At 41.6% G+C, this 16176-nt stretch overlaps 3 protein-coding genes and 1 long non-coding RNA gene across 5 annotated transcripts in view; 1 reads left to right on the forward strand and 3 right to left on the reverse strand.

Moving 5' to 3' along the window:
- The window catches only part of epyc (epiphycan), a 21777-nt gene extending 21090 nt beyond the window's left edge, over positions 1-687 (reverse strand). Inside the window, exon 1 of the mRNA XM_062064824.1 lies at positions 455-687. The gene's annotated coding sequence lies outside the window, so the exon portion shown is untranslated. The remainder of the gene's footprint in view (positions 1-454) is intronic.
- LOC133661556 (uncharacterized) overlaps positions 1-12278 on the forward strand; it is a 28101-nt gene extending 15823 nt beyond the window's left edge. Inside the window, exon 3 of the long non-coding RNA XR_009827954.1 lies at positions 9472-12278. This is a non-coding gene — a long non-coding RNA (uncharacterized LOC133661556). The remainder of the gene's footprint in view (positions 1-9471) is intronic.
- kera (keratocan) lies at positions 1342-4061 on the reverse strand. The gene is made up of 3 exons (XM_062066821.1): positions 3895-4061; positions 2613-3482; positions 1342-2546 (listed from the first exon to the last, which is right to left on the reverse strand). Exons 2-3 carry the CDS (start codon positions 3478-3480, stop codon positions 2383-2385), a joined length of 1032 nt encoding a protein of 343 aa, XP_061922805.1. The 5' UTR covers positions 3481-3482; positions 3895-4061; the 3' UTR covers positions 1342-2382.
- lum (lumican) lies at positions 7327-9869 on the reverse strand. Of its 2 annotated transcripts, none has more exons than XM_062064826.1 (3): positions 9575-9869; positions 8258-9136; positions 7327-8169 (listed from the first exon to the last, which is right to left on the reverse strand). In XM_062064826.1, exons 1-3 carry the CDS (start codon positions 9852-9854, stop codon positions 8015-8017), a joined length of 1314 nt encoding a protein of 437 aa, XP_061920810.1. In that variant the 5' UTR covers positions 9855-9869; the 3' UTR covers positions 7327-8014. The 2 variants fall into 2 exon arrangements, with proteins under 2 accessions (XP_061920810.1, XP_061920811.1); XM_062064827.1 differs by having other exon boundaries at positions 9523-9589.
- Positions 12279-16176: the final 3898 nt, after the last annotated feature.

Here is a 16176-nt window from a genome sequence, read left to right on the forward strand (position 1 = left end):
CAATCCCCCCTTAAGAGAGATGAGTCCGAGCTGTCTACATTCAAAAGTTTCTATAAAGAACCTCATTGAGACCATAGCCATTTTAAGAGAGAGCCACATTATGTTGGGAGTAGCTTTGACTACAGGACGCGACGGAAAAATGCAAGGAAAGTACAGCCAGGATGGATCTATCCAAAAAGATCCATCTTATAGGTCAGAAATACACCATCCAGTGCATCCCAATCGTCACACTGCATCTCCAAAAAATAACTTCCCTTAAAGAACTTAATAAAAATGTAGCCATTTTTTGAGATATTATAAATATATATTTTTAGGAATCCCAAAATGCAAAGAAATGAGATCCAGGATAAGTCCTGAAAGCACCACCCAGACCATCAAGACAAATGACCCCTTCACCTGTAGCACCCCAAACCCAGGAGTCACCTGCCCCACGTCCCTCTAAAGAGCAGCTTACCTGTGTATCCGACCTTCCCCAATGCTCCCTTCAGCTGCGATGGAGATGCTGAGGGCTTGGCGTCTTGGCCAATGGCGATGGGGACGCGCAGAGATGGCCTCAAGACGAGGGCGGGGGCTGTAGGGGGCCTATAGCGGGCGTGCGTGTCCGAGAGTGTGTCCGCCACGGGTGCATGTGTAGGTCTGACCAGACAGACGGACCTGAGTGCCGCTTACGTGTGAAGGTAGGCACTGAGGCTGATTGGACCAGAGCAGGTTGCTTTTGGTCACTCTGGCAAACGGGAGAGGAAGGGGTGGTGTGGGTTGGGGGCACCCACCCAACCAGTCCCCAGCACATTGCTCAGACATCAGACACAAAGAACAAGAGCGCTCCCCCAGCATCTTATAAAACTATCCCTTATTTTTCTAGGACTGTTTTTGAATCAGACTTAAAATATTTTACTTCCTGAAGTTGGCATTTCATGTGCATATACATGCTTGTGTGAGTGTGAGTGTGTGTGATGCGGGGGCCCGTGCACACAATGGGACCTCTGTCGGAGCCCCTGTTAGCATGGAACTGAGAGGAAGTCCCCCGTTTGGGAGGAAGGCCCTCGCTTCAAAGCAGCCGGTCTGAGCACAGGTGTCGGCCAATCACGATCAAAGAGAAACTTTTGACCTTCTGACACAATCATTGGTACTTTAAATTTAACTTTAACTTTTGGGCAATGTTCTAGCTTGGAGGGTCTTCACATCTTTATTTTCAGTACTCTTATTAAATCTGTAGACAGCATATTGACATTTTGGCCATAGACATTACCTGGAAAGTTGATATATATAAAATAAATCACTAATAGCAGATAGTTGCACATACTGTAGAAAAGTACTGGACTCGTTTTTTAAACAATAGAAAACAATCCATATTGTTTTATTAACTACATTTTAAATTTACAGTATCTCACAAAAGTGAGTTCAACAAGACAGCATACCTTGTCAAGGTACAGTGTACTTTAAAATAGTCAGTGTACAGCTTGTATAAGTTTAATATCCACTGAAAATGAGACAAGACAAAGCTATTATTGTCTAAACATCTGGCAACACAAGTGAGTTACAAGATCATTTCCTAATGTCAATTGTCACACATTGTGCCGGTGGTAGCAACATTACCTGGGGTTGCATGAGTGCTGCTAACACTGGAGTTGGTCCAGTTCATTGAGAAAAACGTACCTTCAAAGTCAACACACAGCTGTTATCGTCTAAATATCCAGCAATGATGTGGGGCTGCATGAGTGCTGTGGACACTGGCCAGCTACGGTTCATAGAAGGGAAACATGTACTGAGACATTCTGAAGTAGAAACTGCATCGGATGGCAGTCTTCCAGCAGCATGGTTTAGGGGCTGCACAATTGCTGTCGGCACTGGAGAGCTGAAGTTCATAGAAGGGAAACATACCTTAGAAGTCTACACACAGCCATTATTGTCTAAATATCTGGCAACACAAATGAGTAAGAACATAATTGCATGGTGGTAGAGGAAGCAGCATGGTTTGGGGCTGCATGAGTGCTGTGGACGGCCTGAGGTTCATAGAAGAGAAACATGTACTGAGACATTCTGAAGCAGAAACTGCATTGCATGGCAGTCTTCCAACATGATAAAGAGCCCAAACACAGCTCCAAGATGATCAGGTGCCTTCCTTGGACTTGAACTTGATCGAGCACCTGTAGGGCCTTCCCAAGTGGAATGAAGACCATAAAGGCTGTGTGTTCAGTGTATAGTAAAAACATACTGGTCACTACTCTGATGTATATAGCAGTGTCCCTTGAGCAGAGAAAATAAAATACTTGCTGGAAGGGGTAGTACTCCCTCTGATGAGCTACTACTGCATATAAGGCACAACTAGGGGTCCATTGAATTGGAATTAGCGGTAGAAAATGTGATTTGTCTACAAAAATTCTAGATGACAATGGACCTCAGAAGACGAAAGCACAGAATGATGTCCCTGGGAATGGGCGGTTCAATGTTGTTGCCGTCCAGTCGTAGATAGCGCAGCCGTGGAGCAATGTCATCGGCGTCCATGGTGTCAATGCCAATGGGGCAGACGTTTGCGCCGCTAACGCCTGAAATGAAAAACAATTAGACTCATCCTTCAAATTCTTAAATGGAGAGCATTTTAGGGGACTTACTCTTGATGTTGTTGTGGTCCAGGTAAAGTTGTTCAAGGCCCGAGGAGATCAGGGGCACCTCCGTCAGCAGGTTGTGGGACAACTGCAGGTCCAAAAGGCTGGAAATGTTGAAGGCATTCTGAGAAACGCCGCTGCTGCCAAGCTTGTTGTGGTTGAGCCGGAGGAACGCCACCTTGGGCAAACCTTTAAAGTAATCAGCAGGGATCTTGTCAATGTTGTTGCCATCCAGGAAGAGCTGCGTGGTGGTGGGTGGCAGGCCCAAAGGCATGTTGCTGAGCTGGTTCTTGGCGAGGTTGATCTGGACCAGGTTGCTAAGACCCTTGAGGCTCACCTCAGTCACGGCATCATCCATCAGCTTATTCCCCTGGAGGTCTAATAGAGTCAGCTTATCCAGACCCAAGAAGACTCCGTCAGGGATCTTAGAGATCCGGTTGCGGGAGAGACTTAAATGCTCCAGACTGGCTGGAAGAGGAAATGGCACCCAGGACAAAAGGTTGTCGTCCATGTAGAGGTGCTCCAGACGGGACATTGCATCAAGGGTACCCTTTTCCACTCCCTCGCTTCCAATCTTGTTGCGACTCAAGTTGACCCAACGCAGCTGAGTGGCGTTGCGAAGGGCGTTAGCGGAGATGACCTGAATTTGATTATTCTGGAGGTAGAGGTACCAGGTGAAGGGAGGGATTTGGGGGATGCTCTTCAGGCCTTTGTTGTCGCAGTAGACCGCCTGTGGGAAGTTAGGAGGGCAGCGGCACTCTTGGGGACAAGCTTGGATTTGGGCCATTAATTGGTCGTAGGGCATGTCCTGGCTAAGGACCGAAAGGACCAGTAGGAACACAATGCAGAGGAGCGGTACCATGTTGCTGAACATTCCTATGATAGAAAGAAATACATCATGTGAACAATCAATACGCCTGGTAAGGCCATGACACAAATTGCAGACTTTTTCTGGGTCAATCATGGCCGCCATAAACTAAATTGTGATTTCTTAGGAACTAGACTGAGGTTTCCATTTCCACTCAGGTTCTACTAGCAAAGATAAACATCTGCTAGGAATAATTGGAAATAAATGTAGACCAACACAACAGAAGCTAGGAAAATGATGAGGTCAGTTTTGCTATCCTCTTTGTCCATATATTGCTCTTGAGCAGAAGACATCTGGCTTTTGTTTTTCAATGCGCTGTGGAACGAATTGGACCTTTCCTCTGTGGTGTGGACAGACAGTCTTCAAAGACAAAACACCTGTTTTTTAAATGGGTCAAATCTCATCTGTAAGTTTTCCTACCTTAGCTTTTGTCACAAGAAGTTTCCTCCCTCCTGCAAGTCGTCATGGACCAAACCGCTCACCTCCTTCTATTTGTACTGTCGTTTTTTTTTCTTTTTTCAAGCTAATCAGATGTCCCAAGGTGTGGAATCACGCGCTAAGCCCTTTGCGAGACTAGTGTCCCACTTAGAACGAGGCTAAGGCAACTTTATACCCGCTTGTAGTCTGCTTGCGTCCATATGTCTACAAGTCTTACTTCCTTCCCCTCTTTGCACTTGATCTCTTATGAACCAGCAAATCCCAAGAAGGTCACTGCCACTCTTTGCGCTAATTCCATCAATGAATGAGCCTCAGCACCTTTGATGCAGCTATCTTAGACAGTCCTGTCATTTGTAACAAATCTAAACTGGTTGTTTTTTCATTTCATTTACCTAAAATTGACCTTAATGATCCCGTTAGCTTTGTCTAAGGGGATTATAATGCAGTCTCATTTGGCCAATTGTGTCATCTACGACATTGGGAGGCATCAGCACTCCTCTCCAGCGATGCAATGCAACAAGATAATCCCTGCTAATTTGTGTAAAGACAGCAGCGATAAATCCTTTAAGAGCTTCCGTGCACGTTTGCCATTTTGTGAGTGTAATCTGGGAGAGGTGCGTCAAATAAAAACAATTGCAAATAGGACACACAATGACACAAGACCTAGAACTGTCCTAGGACACTTTTAACAAGATTTACAAGAGTTAAGATCTACCCACCAGTGTTAACAGATGGGAAATGACCAATTATCATACCAGAAGCTTCAAATTATCGGATTGTAATCTTTTCTGTATGTCTGCTATAATTATGACAATTTGTGGTGGATTGCATTTCCTATTTTTGGATGCATTACTTAGTTATCATTTAATTCATATAATTGAAGTAATTAGTCTATTTAAAATTAATGTCACAAAATTCCATAAGAATTAAAAGATTATTTACAAAAGTAAGCATGTTTTCCATTTTTTAAGTACAGTTAAAGTACCAACATCGTTTTCAAGTACCAATTTGGTATTAGTATTGGTTAAAATCTAAATAAGCAGAACATTGCCCCAACCTGGCTGTAGGTAAGATATATCCTGTTTGTGTTTGCTTGTAGCCAAGTGTTGATCAATGTCAAACTATCGTACATTGTGGGGTTTTGGAAATTATTGATGTACCGTGGGTAAAATGAATCGTACAAATACTGTACATAATGGCAAAACTGCTACCCTTGCATTATTTACACGTTGCAAAAAAAACCCCATCATTTCCTGCGATCCGTCGATGGGTTTTCTTCCAATGGTCTGCACTTTTCGGCTACTATTTGAAGTTCACCATGTGTCGTGCAGTAGGGTGGACGATTGTGCGGAAACAGCAATATTTTTCTCTCCTCATCTGGACTTGCTTTAGGGTCAAAGTGCATTAAAGTGCTTTTCACCCCTCAGACCTTATCAGAACATACTTACCAGGTGTGCATTTTACTGATTTTTTTTGTAAAAAACCCCAAAAATTATTGAATGTTTCAAAACAAGGTGGAATTATACTTTATTATCATCTTTTGATCCTCTATGATGTAATGAATTGTCTCAAAATCGTCGCGTTTGGGTCACATAATGACATACATACATAATGGAAACTAGAAAATAAGAGCGCTGGACAGAAACTAAAAACCAAACATAGGAAAACGCCCAAAAAAACAAAACAAGGCATGACCTATGCTACAGGTCATGACAAAAATAGGATGTCAGTAAAAGAAGACACATGGAAGTAGACTAATAATTAGGGCTGTCAAAGTTAACGCATGCGATTAATCACAAAAATATATTGCATTGATAATGTATAAACACAGACTAATTGCTCAGTTTATTTAGAGTGCAATTGCTCCTTTATCTTTACCAAGAATGATTACCTGAAAGGCGACACGGGTTGCTAAAAAATCATTTAAAAGCAAAATATGCTTTAAGGCAGCTTACAGCAAAAATGCTACTCGTGCATTGACAACAAGGAGTGGATGTCAACAATGTTGTTGTCAACAAAAGTTTCCCTGTTAAGTGAAGCAACGCTTTTGTTGCAACTGCGATTAATCACGATAAGTCAAAATTCAAGTGTGATTAATCTGATTAAAAAAATTCTTAGTTTGAGAGCACTACTAAAAATACATTCTAAATGACCCTCGTATTGGGTGACAGTAAATTTAAATGTTTTGTTTTTCATAACAAACACCTACCTTGAAAATTTTTTGCTATTTAAGCTATTTAAATAAAAGCTATGGTTGCCGCATATACTTACACATATAGTTTTCGGTTGCTGCACATGTGGTACATATCAGAACATATTGAGGTTAGGTCTGGCACTAGTAGAAATATGGATATAATGATTAAAATGCTTAGAATTGTCTGTAGCCTATAGACAGACATATGCAAACTTTATGCATGGTGCCACTGCCACATATGGAAATAATTGTGAAGAAGTGTAAGAAAATATTTTTGATATTGTCACCCAATAAGCTCCTTTCCATTCCTTGTGTCCACCCCAGCTTTCTCTCATTGTATAATTTGTGTCATGTTGCTCTTGCTGGAAAATGAAGCCAAAACCACGCCAAAAAATGTTACCACTTAGCGCTCTCTACATTGTCCTTCAACCACAATACGAAAAAAAAGGCCTCGAGTCAAAACCGCAAATTTAGGAGACAATTCTCGGATTGAAGACAAAATGGTCTCAAATGTATTGTATACTGCAATGTGAAACTGCATGAATGGTGTTGTATGACAAGCCAAGAAAAACAGCAACAATTTTGCAGTTCGCCACAAGTGGTGTCAAGTAAGCTATCATGCAGATTGTTAGCCAGTTAGCTTTTAAGGTGTGAGTATAAACTTGAAAACACCCAATAAAAGTGAGTTTAACAACACTCTAAACAACATTACTAACACCGAAGACTTATGAAACTAGGACTTTGCATGCTAAAGTTAGTGGCTAGCCGTGTTAGCAAGCACACACCGGCCTGTTCTTCTTTTGTTTTAAACAAATAACGTCATCTTCAATGTACCCAATCAAAAAGTGTTTTTATAGTATCTATGGAGTATTTTGTGTCGAGGTGGGTGTTAATACAGCAGTCTTAGCAAGCTAACAATGACCAAGTTTCAAGTTAGCAATGAACTATGCTAGCCATTTGACTTTTTCTCAATTTAACTATTCATTCAAGTCAGACATAATTAATTTTGGTGTTTGTCACAGTTTTTTCATGTGTCACACACTCATTATATCAAAAGGCGCCATACAAATGTATAGGAAACAATGTTTATTCAACTGAGTTGGGATTCCTCACAGTAAGTTCATGAGATTCAAAGGCAAGAAATGATCCAAACAATATGATGTTTCTATAACAAGTTGATCGCTTGTGTTAAAACGTGTTAAACAACAATGGAAGCGCCAGAAATGCAAAAGCTGTAGTTTATTATTACAGAATAATACCATTGAATTCATGCAAGTAATGGAAAGTATACAAAAACAAACACGTACGTGACCGTTTAGCTTGACAAGTAAGCTAACTTTCTATGAGAAGCAATTTCAAGAATTAAGTCAATATAGTGAAAAGTTATTTTACAATGTATTCATGAATTATACACTTGCTGGCCCTTTGCACAGCAATTGGCTTATTTAAACATTACACTATATATGCTATACACGGAACATACAAGACAGACGACAAATTAAAACTACGGCCGAGACGTTGGAGGTGCTAACTTTGTTGTTTACTCCTTGTCTCTGTTTGACACACTAGCATGTCAAGTTGGAATGTTTGAAGTGTGTGTTTTTATTAATCAAAATTCCGACATGTTTATGCCGTTGTAGACCAAGTTGCTAACCAGCTCGTGCTACTTAATGAGATCTTACAATTTGTTGTAAGCTGGTTAGCAAGCTGAGCTGTTTGGCAGAAAACATTAACGTAAAAGGAAACAACATATCATGCTCTCTCTTTACATGCTGTATCATTAGGATATTGGCATTGTATTGAATTTGATACTTCTACTTTTTGGAACTATCTGATTTGTTGAGAGACCTTTTTCAACAAGTGAGTCCATAAACGGAGGAGAAAGACAGTTAAAGAAGGGCAATGTCCTTATTCGAACATGATTTCAGAGGCCACACGAAGGCAGTTGGAAGTTTCAGAAGGCATGCTGTGGTGCGTGAGGTTGTTGGCATCCAGGCGCAGGTGCTTCAGATGGGAATAGTTGACAGGGCTGACGTACTTGCAGAAGCTTGACAGCTCAAACTCTGAGGAGACAATTGAAGAAAACATTAAAGTGAGCTGTGAAAAGCTAAACATAAACAACCAAATCAACCTAGAGGGATTCCCACTCACTGCTGATCTCATTGGCCTGCAGGTAAAGTTGCTCCAGCTGCTCGTTGATCTCAGGGATGGACTGCAGCTTATTGAAGGACAGGTCTAGCTCCAACAGAGACGTCACGTTGAATACTCCGGCAGGGATGCCGGAGTCCACCAGCTTGTTGTGGGAGACCCTCAGGTACTTCAGAGCCGTCAGCTTGTTCATGTATCCCGATGTGATGCTGTCAATGTCGTTGTTGTCAACGTAGAGAATTTCCAGAGAACCTGGCACGCTGGCTGGCAATTTCTTTAGCTTGTTGTAGCTCGCATCGAGGGACAGCAGCCTCTTGCACCCTTTAAACGCTCCGGCGATGGCGTCGGATGTGAGCTGGTTGTGCTGCACGTTGATGGAGGTCAGGTTCTCTTTGTCGTTCAGCAGCCCGGAGGGGAACTTGCTCAACCTGTTGTGTGTTAGCTTCAGCTCATCCAGGGCCTTGGAAGGAGGGACAACCGGCTCTGTGAGCTGGTTGTGGCTGAAGAAGAGTTTCTCCAATGCGGTCAGTTTGTCGATCGTACCTGATGCAATCTTTCCGTTGGTGATCTGGTTGTTGTCCAGCACTAGCCAGCGCAGCTCAGCGGTGACGTTGTCAAACACGCCAGCCTTGATCTCGTCGATTTGGTTGTTCTGGAGGTAGAGATACTTGATACCTGACGGGACGTCTGGGACAAACTTGAGCTTGCGGCTGTCACAGTACATGGCAGTGGGAAAGTTGATGGGACATTCACACTCGCGGTTGCAGTTGGAAGTGGAAGGTCCCAGCATGGTCATGGGCATGTAGTCGTAGTCCTCATACTGGCACAGCGCCAGGCTGACAAGCACTGCCAACAGGTGTACACGAAGAGGAAACATGGCTTCTGCAGAGGGACAGAGAAGTGGGAAACGAGATATTAGAGCAAGAACCAGACCAAGCTCTTGCGGTAGTACCACACCCACTCCACGGAGGATCACACAATCGGTCAAGAGTTCAAGTCGAACCCTCAACACCCATTCATCTATAATCTCCTGCTGCGATAACGCAACACAGATGTGCAAAGAATCCTTGAACGCTTAAACACAAAAAAAGGTTGGAGCGATACAAATCCTAACAATGCTGACTACAGTGTTGTGTATCCTAAGAAAAGTGTAAGACTGCAAAACTACAACACCTTCTTACTAATTTTCTTTCATGCATTGCTTCTTTTTGTTGCAGAACCAGTCCCCATGCAGATGTGCTAAAAGCTCACACCCGCAAAACACATACCAATCTCAAGAACAAACCAACTCTATCCATCCATCCTTTCATCAGGGCTTACCTGTGCTCCTCTCACGACGTACTGTCTGCGTGGGGTGGAGGGCCAGTTGGTCGTAGTGTTCAAAAAAAGAGGACGTCTCAGGAGAGAAACACAAGAAGAGGGGAAAAAGAAACAGACAGGGGGAGGAGAAAGAGAGGCAGACTGGGGGAGATGAAGAAACAGAAGAAGGAGGAGGAGAAGAGGAGGATGGCGACTGAGCAGAAGGAGGAGTAGGGAATTGAAAAGATGGTATAGATGGAAGTGTGCAAAAATGACAACAGGTGTCACCTTTTGTAAACATCTCTATGATTCATATCACCTTGGTATGTTAGAAAAAGTTGTAAAACATGACAAAAGTTGTCCAGAAAAGTATTCTACAACATTGAAGGTAGCAATTGATTTCACGTGGCTTTGCCTGGAATTTTTTTTTATACCACATCCATTTAAAAAGCACAATTGAACAGGGGGTTGGGGTTGTTTTTACAATCCAAATGCCTCCCCCATTTGCCGGGGCGGACGTCCATCACGCTGTCAAAGCACGCCGGGGCGTTGCGGCTGCTATGCATTGGTCGCACTTTCTTCCACTTGCATACCAGACCCGGTCGTCGTCTCTTTGAAGATTGTGGATATGTGATCTCACACATGTTCAAAACATTATCTCCACTCAGGATAGGAGTGGGGGAATCTCATAGACCAAATTCATTGAAATACTATGACTGGAGACTACCAATTGTAAATCATCAGAGACAAAAACAGATCAGTCAAAATTCTAACATTGTCAAGGCTAAAATCATCTTATGTCAACACTTTTCCCAGAAAAAATTGTGCTCAATGGCGACAGGCAAGGAAAACATGCTGTGGATTGTCAACCTCACTGACCTACGGATCTATGGATTGTGGGAAGACTTATGAGAATACATCAAACTCTGCAATTTCGTCTTCTGCAGTGGACATTTATGTCTTTAGTCAGAGTTACACATTTTGGAAATCCAATAGCCCTGTCGTACAAAACACAAATGTCTACTGGAGGATGCTGGCTCTCAGGAGGATATGTGCTGTGTTTTTGGTCATAGCGCTATGATAACTGCCATACTAATGTACTCAAGGCTACATTTGTTTTGTTTGAATTCAGTTTTACAATAAATAGTTTTGTTCGTTACAATCATATTCAAACGCAAGTCCTCTGTAGCGTATAATATGCACTTCGAACCATCATGTTATGGACAGTCTTCTTTATAACAGGTCTATATGATCATGATGAGTCTGTAACTAAATCTAACAGTTTTATTATTAGCATGCAAGCCAAAGTTTGCAGCAAATATCATAAAACAACCCGACACACAAACACACTTGTGTGTATTTGTGCAAAGAAATACTCTTAAACGGCATGCACATGCTCCTACAGGGACTCTCCTCAGGCCCGAGCATTAGCAAACAGGGATATTCTGGGACCTATCCTTGGCACCGACACACTGAGTCTTCTAATAAACTCACAGACAGCAGCCAGACGCCACCTTCTGTCGCTGCCGTGTGGCCATGTGCTGGACGCAAGCCCTCGTTGGGGCACATGTGCTACGGAATCTCTTTAAGGAAGTGCAGTGATAACGTGTAAGGAGACGGACTGTAAATGTCAGGTTACTGTCAGAAAGGAAGTGAAAAATCTTATTATTTGCACAAGTCGCGCAAATCCATAAAACATCTGCTTTTAGGTATTATCTGGTGAGGAGGGAGCTCAAGTTTGGTTGCATATGCTCTTTTATTATGTGAATATCTTCTGCAAGCTAAGCAGATGGAAAAATTACTCTCAGGGTGCTTTTTTTTTTTTAACACATCTCAAATCCCACATCACACCCGCAGCAACCAGCCGCTGGATTGTGGGTAATGAGCCTCAAAGCAATTGGTTTTGACGGCAGACGTGTGTGCGTGTGTGCGTGCGTTCGTGCGCGTGCGTGTGTAAGAGAATGGAGGCAATGTGCCTCACCACCACATGGGGGCAACAGATTGATGCTGCTGCTTTGAACTAACAGAATCCACATCAACTTCACAGTCACTTACCCATCCATCCATCCATCCATTTTCTACCGCTTATTCCCTTCGGGGTCACGGGGGGCGCTGGAGCCTATCTCAGCTACAATCGGGCGGAAGGCGGGGTACACCCTGGACAAGTCGCCACTTCATCGCAGGGCCAACACAGATAGACAGACAACATTCACACTCACATTCACACACTAGGGCCAATTACCAAGCTTATTTATTTATTATGTGCAGTTTTCAAATCTTTTTGTATGTCAAATCAATGTTAACAATCCATCCAGCATGCGGATGAGTCGCTCTTATTAGGTTAAGCTATGAGAAAAGGGATTGCCTTGCAACAGAATAATAGCCATCTTGACGTTGCAGGCGACAGACACCATCTGGTGGCTGGAGTTATTATGACTTGAGAAAAATCAGAACCTTATTTCCTGGGTTTTTGACATCGAAACATGCCACGGCTGTAACTTTGAAATCTACAGTTCAAATAGTGCCATTATAAATCCCTGCGGGAATTTGGGATGTCGCGACCTCGCCAATTCACACAAATTCAACCAATCCCTGCAGATTCTGCTGCGGTTTCTCAGCTTTGTCCTATGCTTAGATAAACATGGAGAATGTCTGCAACTTGGACGACAGAGCAGACAACGGACCGAAAGGGAGCCTTTGGTGGTGTCTCTTTCTGTAATCATAATTCATTTGACCCATCCCCTTGTTCTCACCCTGGGAGGTGAGGGGAGCAGTGGGCAGCAGCGGTGGCAGCGCCCGGGAATCATTTTTGGTGATTTAACCCCCAATTACAACCCTTGATGCTGAGTGCCAAGCAGGGAGGTAATGGGTCCCATTTTTATAGTCTTTGGTATGACTCGGCCGGGGTTTGAACTCACGATCTCAGGGCAGACACTCTAACCACTAGGCCACTGAGAAGGTATATATATATATATATATATATATATATTAGGTCAGGAAAAAACACAGAGGATATTTCATCCCGACAAGCCTGTTTTGCAGGTTTCTCTGCTCTTCAGGGGATGAGCCTCTGTGTTTTTTCCTGACCTAACGTATATCCCGCTCTACCCTGGTATTGAGCACTGTATAATGGAAAAACAACAGAAACCTCGACCATATATATATGTATATATATATATGTATATATTTACGTGCCTCCAGTTTAACAGCATCTTCTGTGAAGTCGCTGTTGAAGGGAAGTCTCTTCTCGCTGTTAGCCATGTTGTAGTTTTTAGCGCATCAATATGGAGCGCACAGACATATAAGTTTGAACAATACGCTACTTTGCTTTACAAATGGGAACAGCGGAGAATATATGTGCATGTACGAGCCAGTGTGCCACACAACTACAGGATAGAGAAAAATAAGAAACTTACTGACTACAGCGTAGGACAATAACGGCGGACTCGCCCAAAGCACTTCGGGTAAAGCTTTACCATATATGGAGATATTCGCTGACGTTACTAGCATCAAATACGTCACTAGCTACTTAAATTCCAAACGACTCGTGTGGAGGAAGTATGAAGAAAAGAAATGTTGTTTTATAAATATCTCCGCAATGCCTCCAAGGTATCACATTTTTTTAACTTATGGGGATCCAAAATCCACAAAAACAGGTGCCAACAGGTAAAAAAAAGTTTATTTTGCATAATAGGGTAGATTTTTGCTCATAAAATTACGAGTTGATTCAATATTATTGAATAAAATAAGCCTTAAAACACTGCAATTTTTGTCGCAACTTTCTTTAAAAGCTGCAACCAATTCTGGCATTTTAGGCCGCCACAATCACAAAAAAGCCTGTGTAATCCTGAAGGGACTGCATAACAGTCACCATAAACTCTTGTCTGTTCTCGACCTAGGGAGGGATTGCGTCCTGAGATGGTGCCACTTTTCTGGGTTCCCGAGCATCAAACCTCATGGAGAAAGGAAGGTTTGTTCATGTTTTGAATGTTCCACAACAATGTATTCGAAGTGAAAGAAAAGAAGAGAAGAAATCTAACCTTTATGCTAAAATTTAGACAGTTCAAAAGTGTTTATACTAAACTCCAGCTCAACACATAGTTTAATGGTTGCAAAATCTCCTAATTTGGCTACTAATATAAGCAAAAACTATTATTGGCTGTAATTTAAATCATTTGGTTTTTGCATCAAAGTTCTTTTGTGTCCATGGACTTATTTCCTGAGTTGGTAAGCAATAGCAAAAAAGACAAAAAATTATTTTGTGATCATACTATATTCTGATACTATACTTGATATTGTTACTGTCGATATTTTAATCGATCCGTCCATCCCTTTTTACATTCAAGCTTAGCGATTAGCAAGGCTTATTGTATCCTCTTACGGGGTGTAGGGTCGCATGTTTAGCTAGTCATCATCCTCTAGTCTTCCAGTGATAATGTTACTTGTAAGAAACTTAGTTTATTTGCTGCCATGCCTAGATAGGCTCCAGCATCCCCGCAACCCCAAAAGGGACAAGCGGTAGAAAATGGATGGAGGTTGTACAGTGCTAACATTTTAACAGCAACATCATGCTCGGTTGGACTGTTCTCTGAAGAAAAACAAAATGATCAACATGACTGCTTTTACATTTGTAACTGACTGACAGATATTTGGCCGAGATTTATTTTAAGATGTGTAGCAAAGCCTGCTTTTTTTTTTTTTTTTACAAAGGTGAGATACCTATGTATGAGGCAGTATAGTCTTCTTTTGTTCGGAAAAAGAGTCTAAAGGACACATATTACTTTTATTACGCCAATAAAAAGCCATTTTTCATGAATAGGATCCTTTACTTATCTACACCCAGTGTGCCCTGATTTCTCCTTCGCTTCACCTTCGGGTTCTAGCAATGGGCCCTCTGTCAACATTCGATACAGTTGTCCCTCGCCACATTGCATTTAACTCTAGCACATAAAAAACCAAAAACAATTTCGAAGTATTTTTCCCTACATGGAGTATTTAAAGCATAACAATGGCTAAATGAAGTAAAGATATCAATACTACGGTGGTATTGGCCAGTAGACAAAACCAAACCAATCAGAGCGCACTGTTCAGTATCGTGGCCACTCACTACCACATTGCATTAAAAGTGTAAAGGTGACTATTTGGGTGTTATTTCATGTTTAGAGGGATCTCATTGTCTTTAACAACACATTGGGTTTCCCCTAGATTTCCAAGATACCTGTGGCGGTGGACAGCAAAACATTGTTTTGCTATGATGCATATATTTTCTTTGAAAAGACAATAGAAAGGTATACATACATTCAAAACAAAGCTGTTAATAATTATATTATTAACATATATATTTTCTTACATAATATCGTTTTGCTCTATTTTTTTAATGTTTGCTGCTTATTGTACAATGTACTTTTATTTATTTATTTATTTTCTCGAGATTTCTCCAATCATTTTAGTCACTCTTACTTTATTAAAAAGCACTGGCAAGAAATCTAACATCTATTTCTGGTGTTATTATAGACTGTACTCGTGTTTAGAGACTCTTTACTTCTATCGTGCCATGTCCGTGACGAAAAGCAAAGCCACATTTTTTAAGAGATCACAAAAAAGAAAACTATATAGTTATCCATTAATACTGTAAGTACCTGCTGGTCTTAATGTGTATGCTTGTGTGTCATGATTGTCGTTCTTCCCATGGTCTGTGAACCCACCGTGTCGGTGGAGAATGAGGAAGTCTTGTGTGTCTTGAAGTGAAACACGGAGATGGACATGTGTACACAGAGGAAATACTAGTATACAATTGGCAATAAAAGATAAAAAGAGCGTCGGCCGACATAACATGTTAAATTACTTTATTTTGTTTCCAACCAAAAAAAAAGGTGTGGCGGCTAATATGTTGCTGTGGCACACCGGCAAAATCAAATACATTAAGGGGAAACCCTGCATTTAGAAAGTGGTAAAGAGTTTTTAATGCTCTAGCTATGACAGTTTTGATTTATAATGAATAATTCCTACCTCGTTGAAATTAATTTACTACCGGTAAGCCCGGAAAAAAAATTAGCAGCGATAAATGAGGGATTAATGGAGTTGGAGGAACAGTGTTACCTCGGTTTTTGATAGTAATCTTCTCCAAAAGGTCTGATGAAGACCGCAATCTGGCAAAATTGAAGCATTTTTCTCCATTAGAAATGATATAAATCCAATTAATACATTCCAGAGACCCAAAATATGAACACAAAACAAAATGTTATAGAGAAGGCTAAATAAGTATAAATGACGATTAAAATGTATAAATTAATATTTAACTTTGAAGAGTCTTGTCGGCGAGAGGGAGTAGAGAGTACTTTTGCGAGAACTACAAGTTCCTTCTTGAATTCTCACCTTCTTTATCTAAGTGCTGGCACTCGCAACTTTCTTTGGCCCCATGGTAGATTATTTTGCAGTTGTAATGTTTGGCTGGACGATAATCACATTTTCGTCATCCCTTAACTGCTGTCTGATGGACAATAATCAAGTTGTCCGTCATTTACAAGCGTGGCAAACGTTTTCCATTAGTGTTTTTATTCTTTCAGGAGATCGAGCCCCTGCTTTTTGCTTGTTTGTCGCTGATATATTTGAGCTATAGGATA

The sequence above is a fragment of the Entelurus aequoreus genome, linkage group LG12 (assembly GCF_033978785.1).
Source record: "Entelurus aequoreus isolate RoL-2023_Sb linkage group LG12, RoL_Eaeq_v1.1, whole genome shotgun sequence".
In the NCBI taxonomy this organism is placed as follows: domain Eukaryota; kingdom Metazoa; phylum Chordata; class Actinopteri; order Syngnathiformes; family Syngnathidae; genus Entelurus; species Entelurus aequoreus.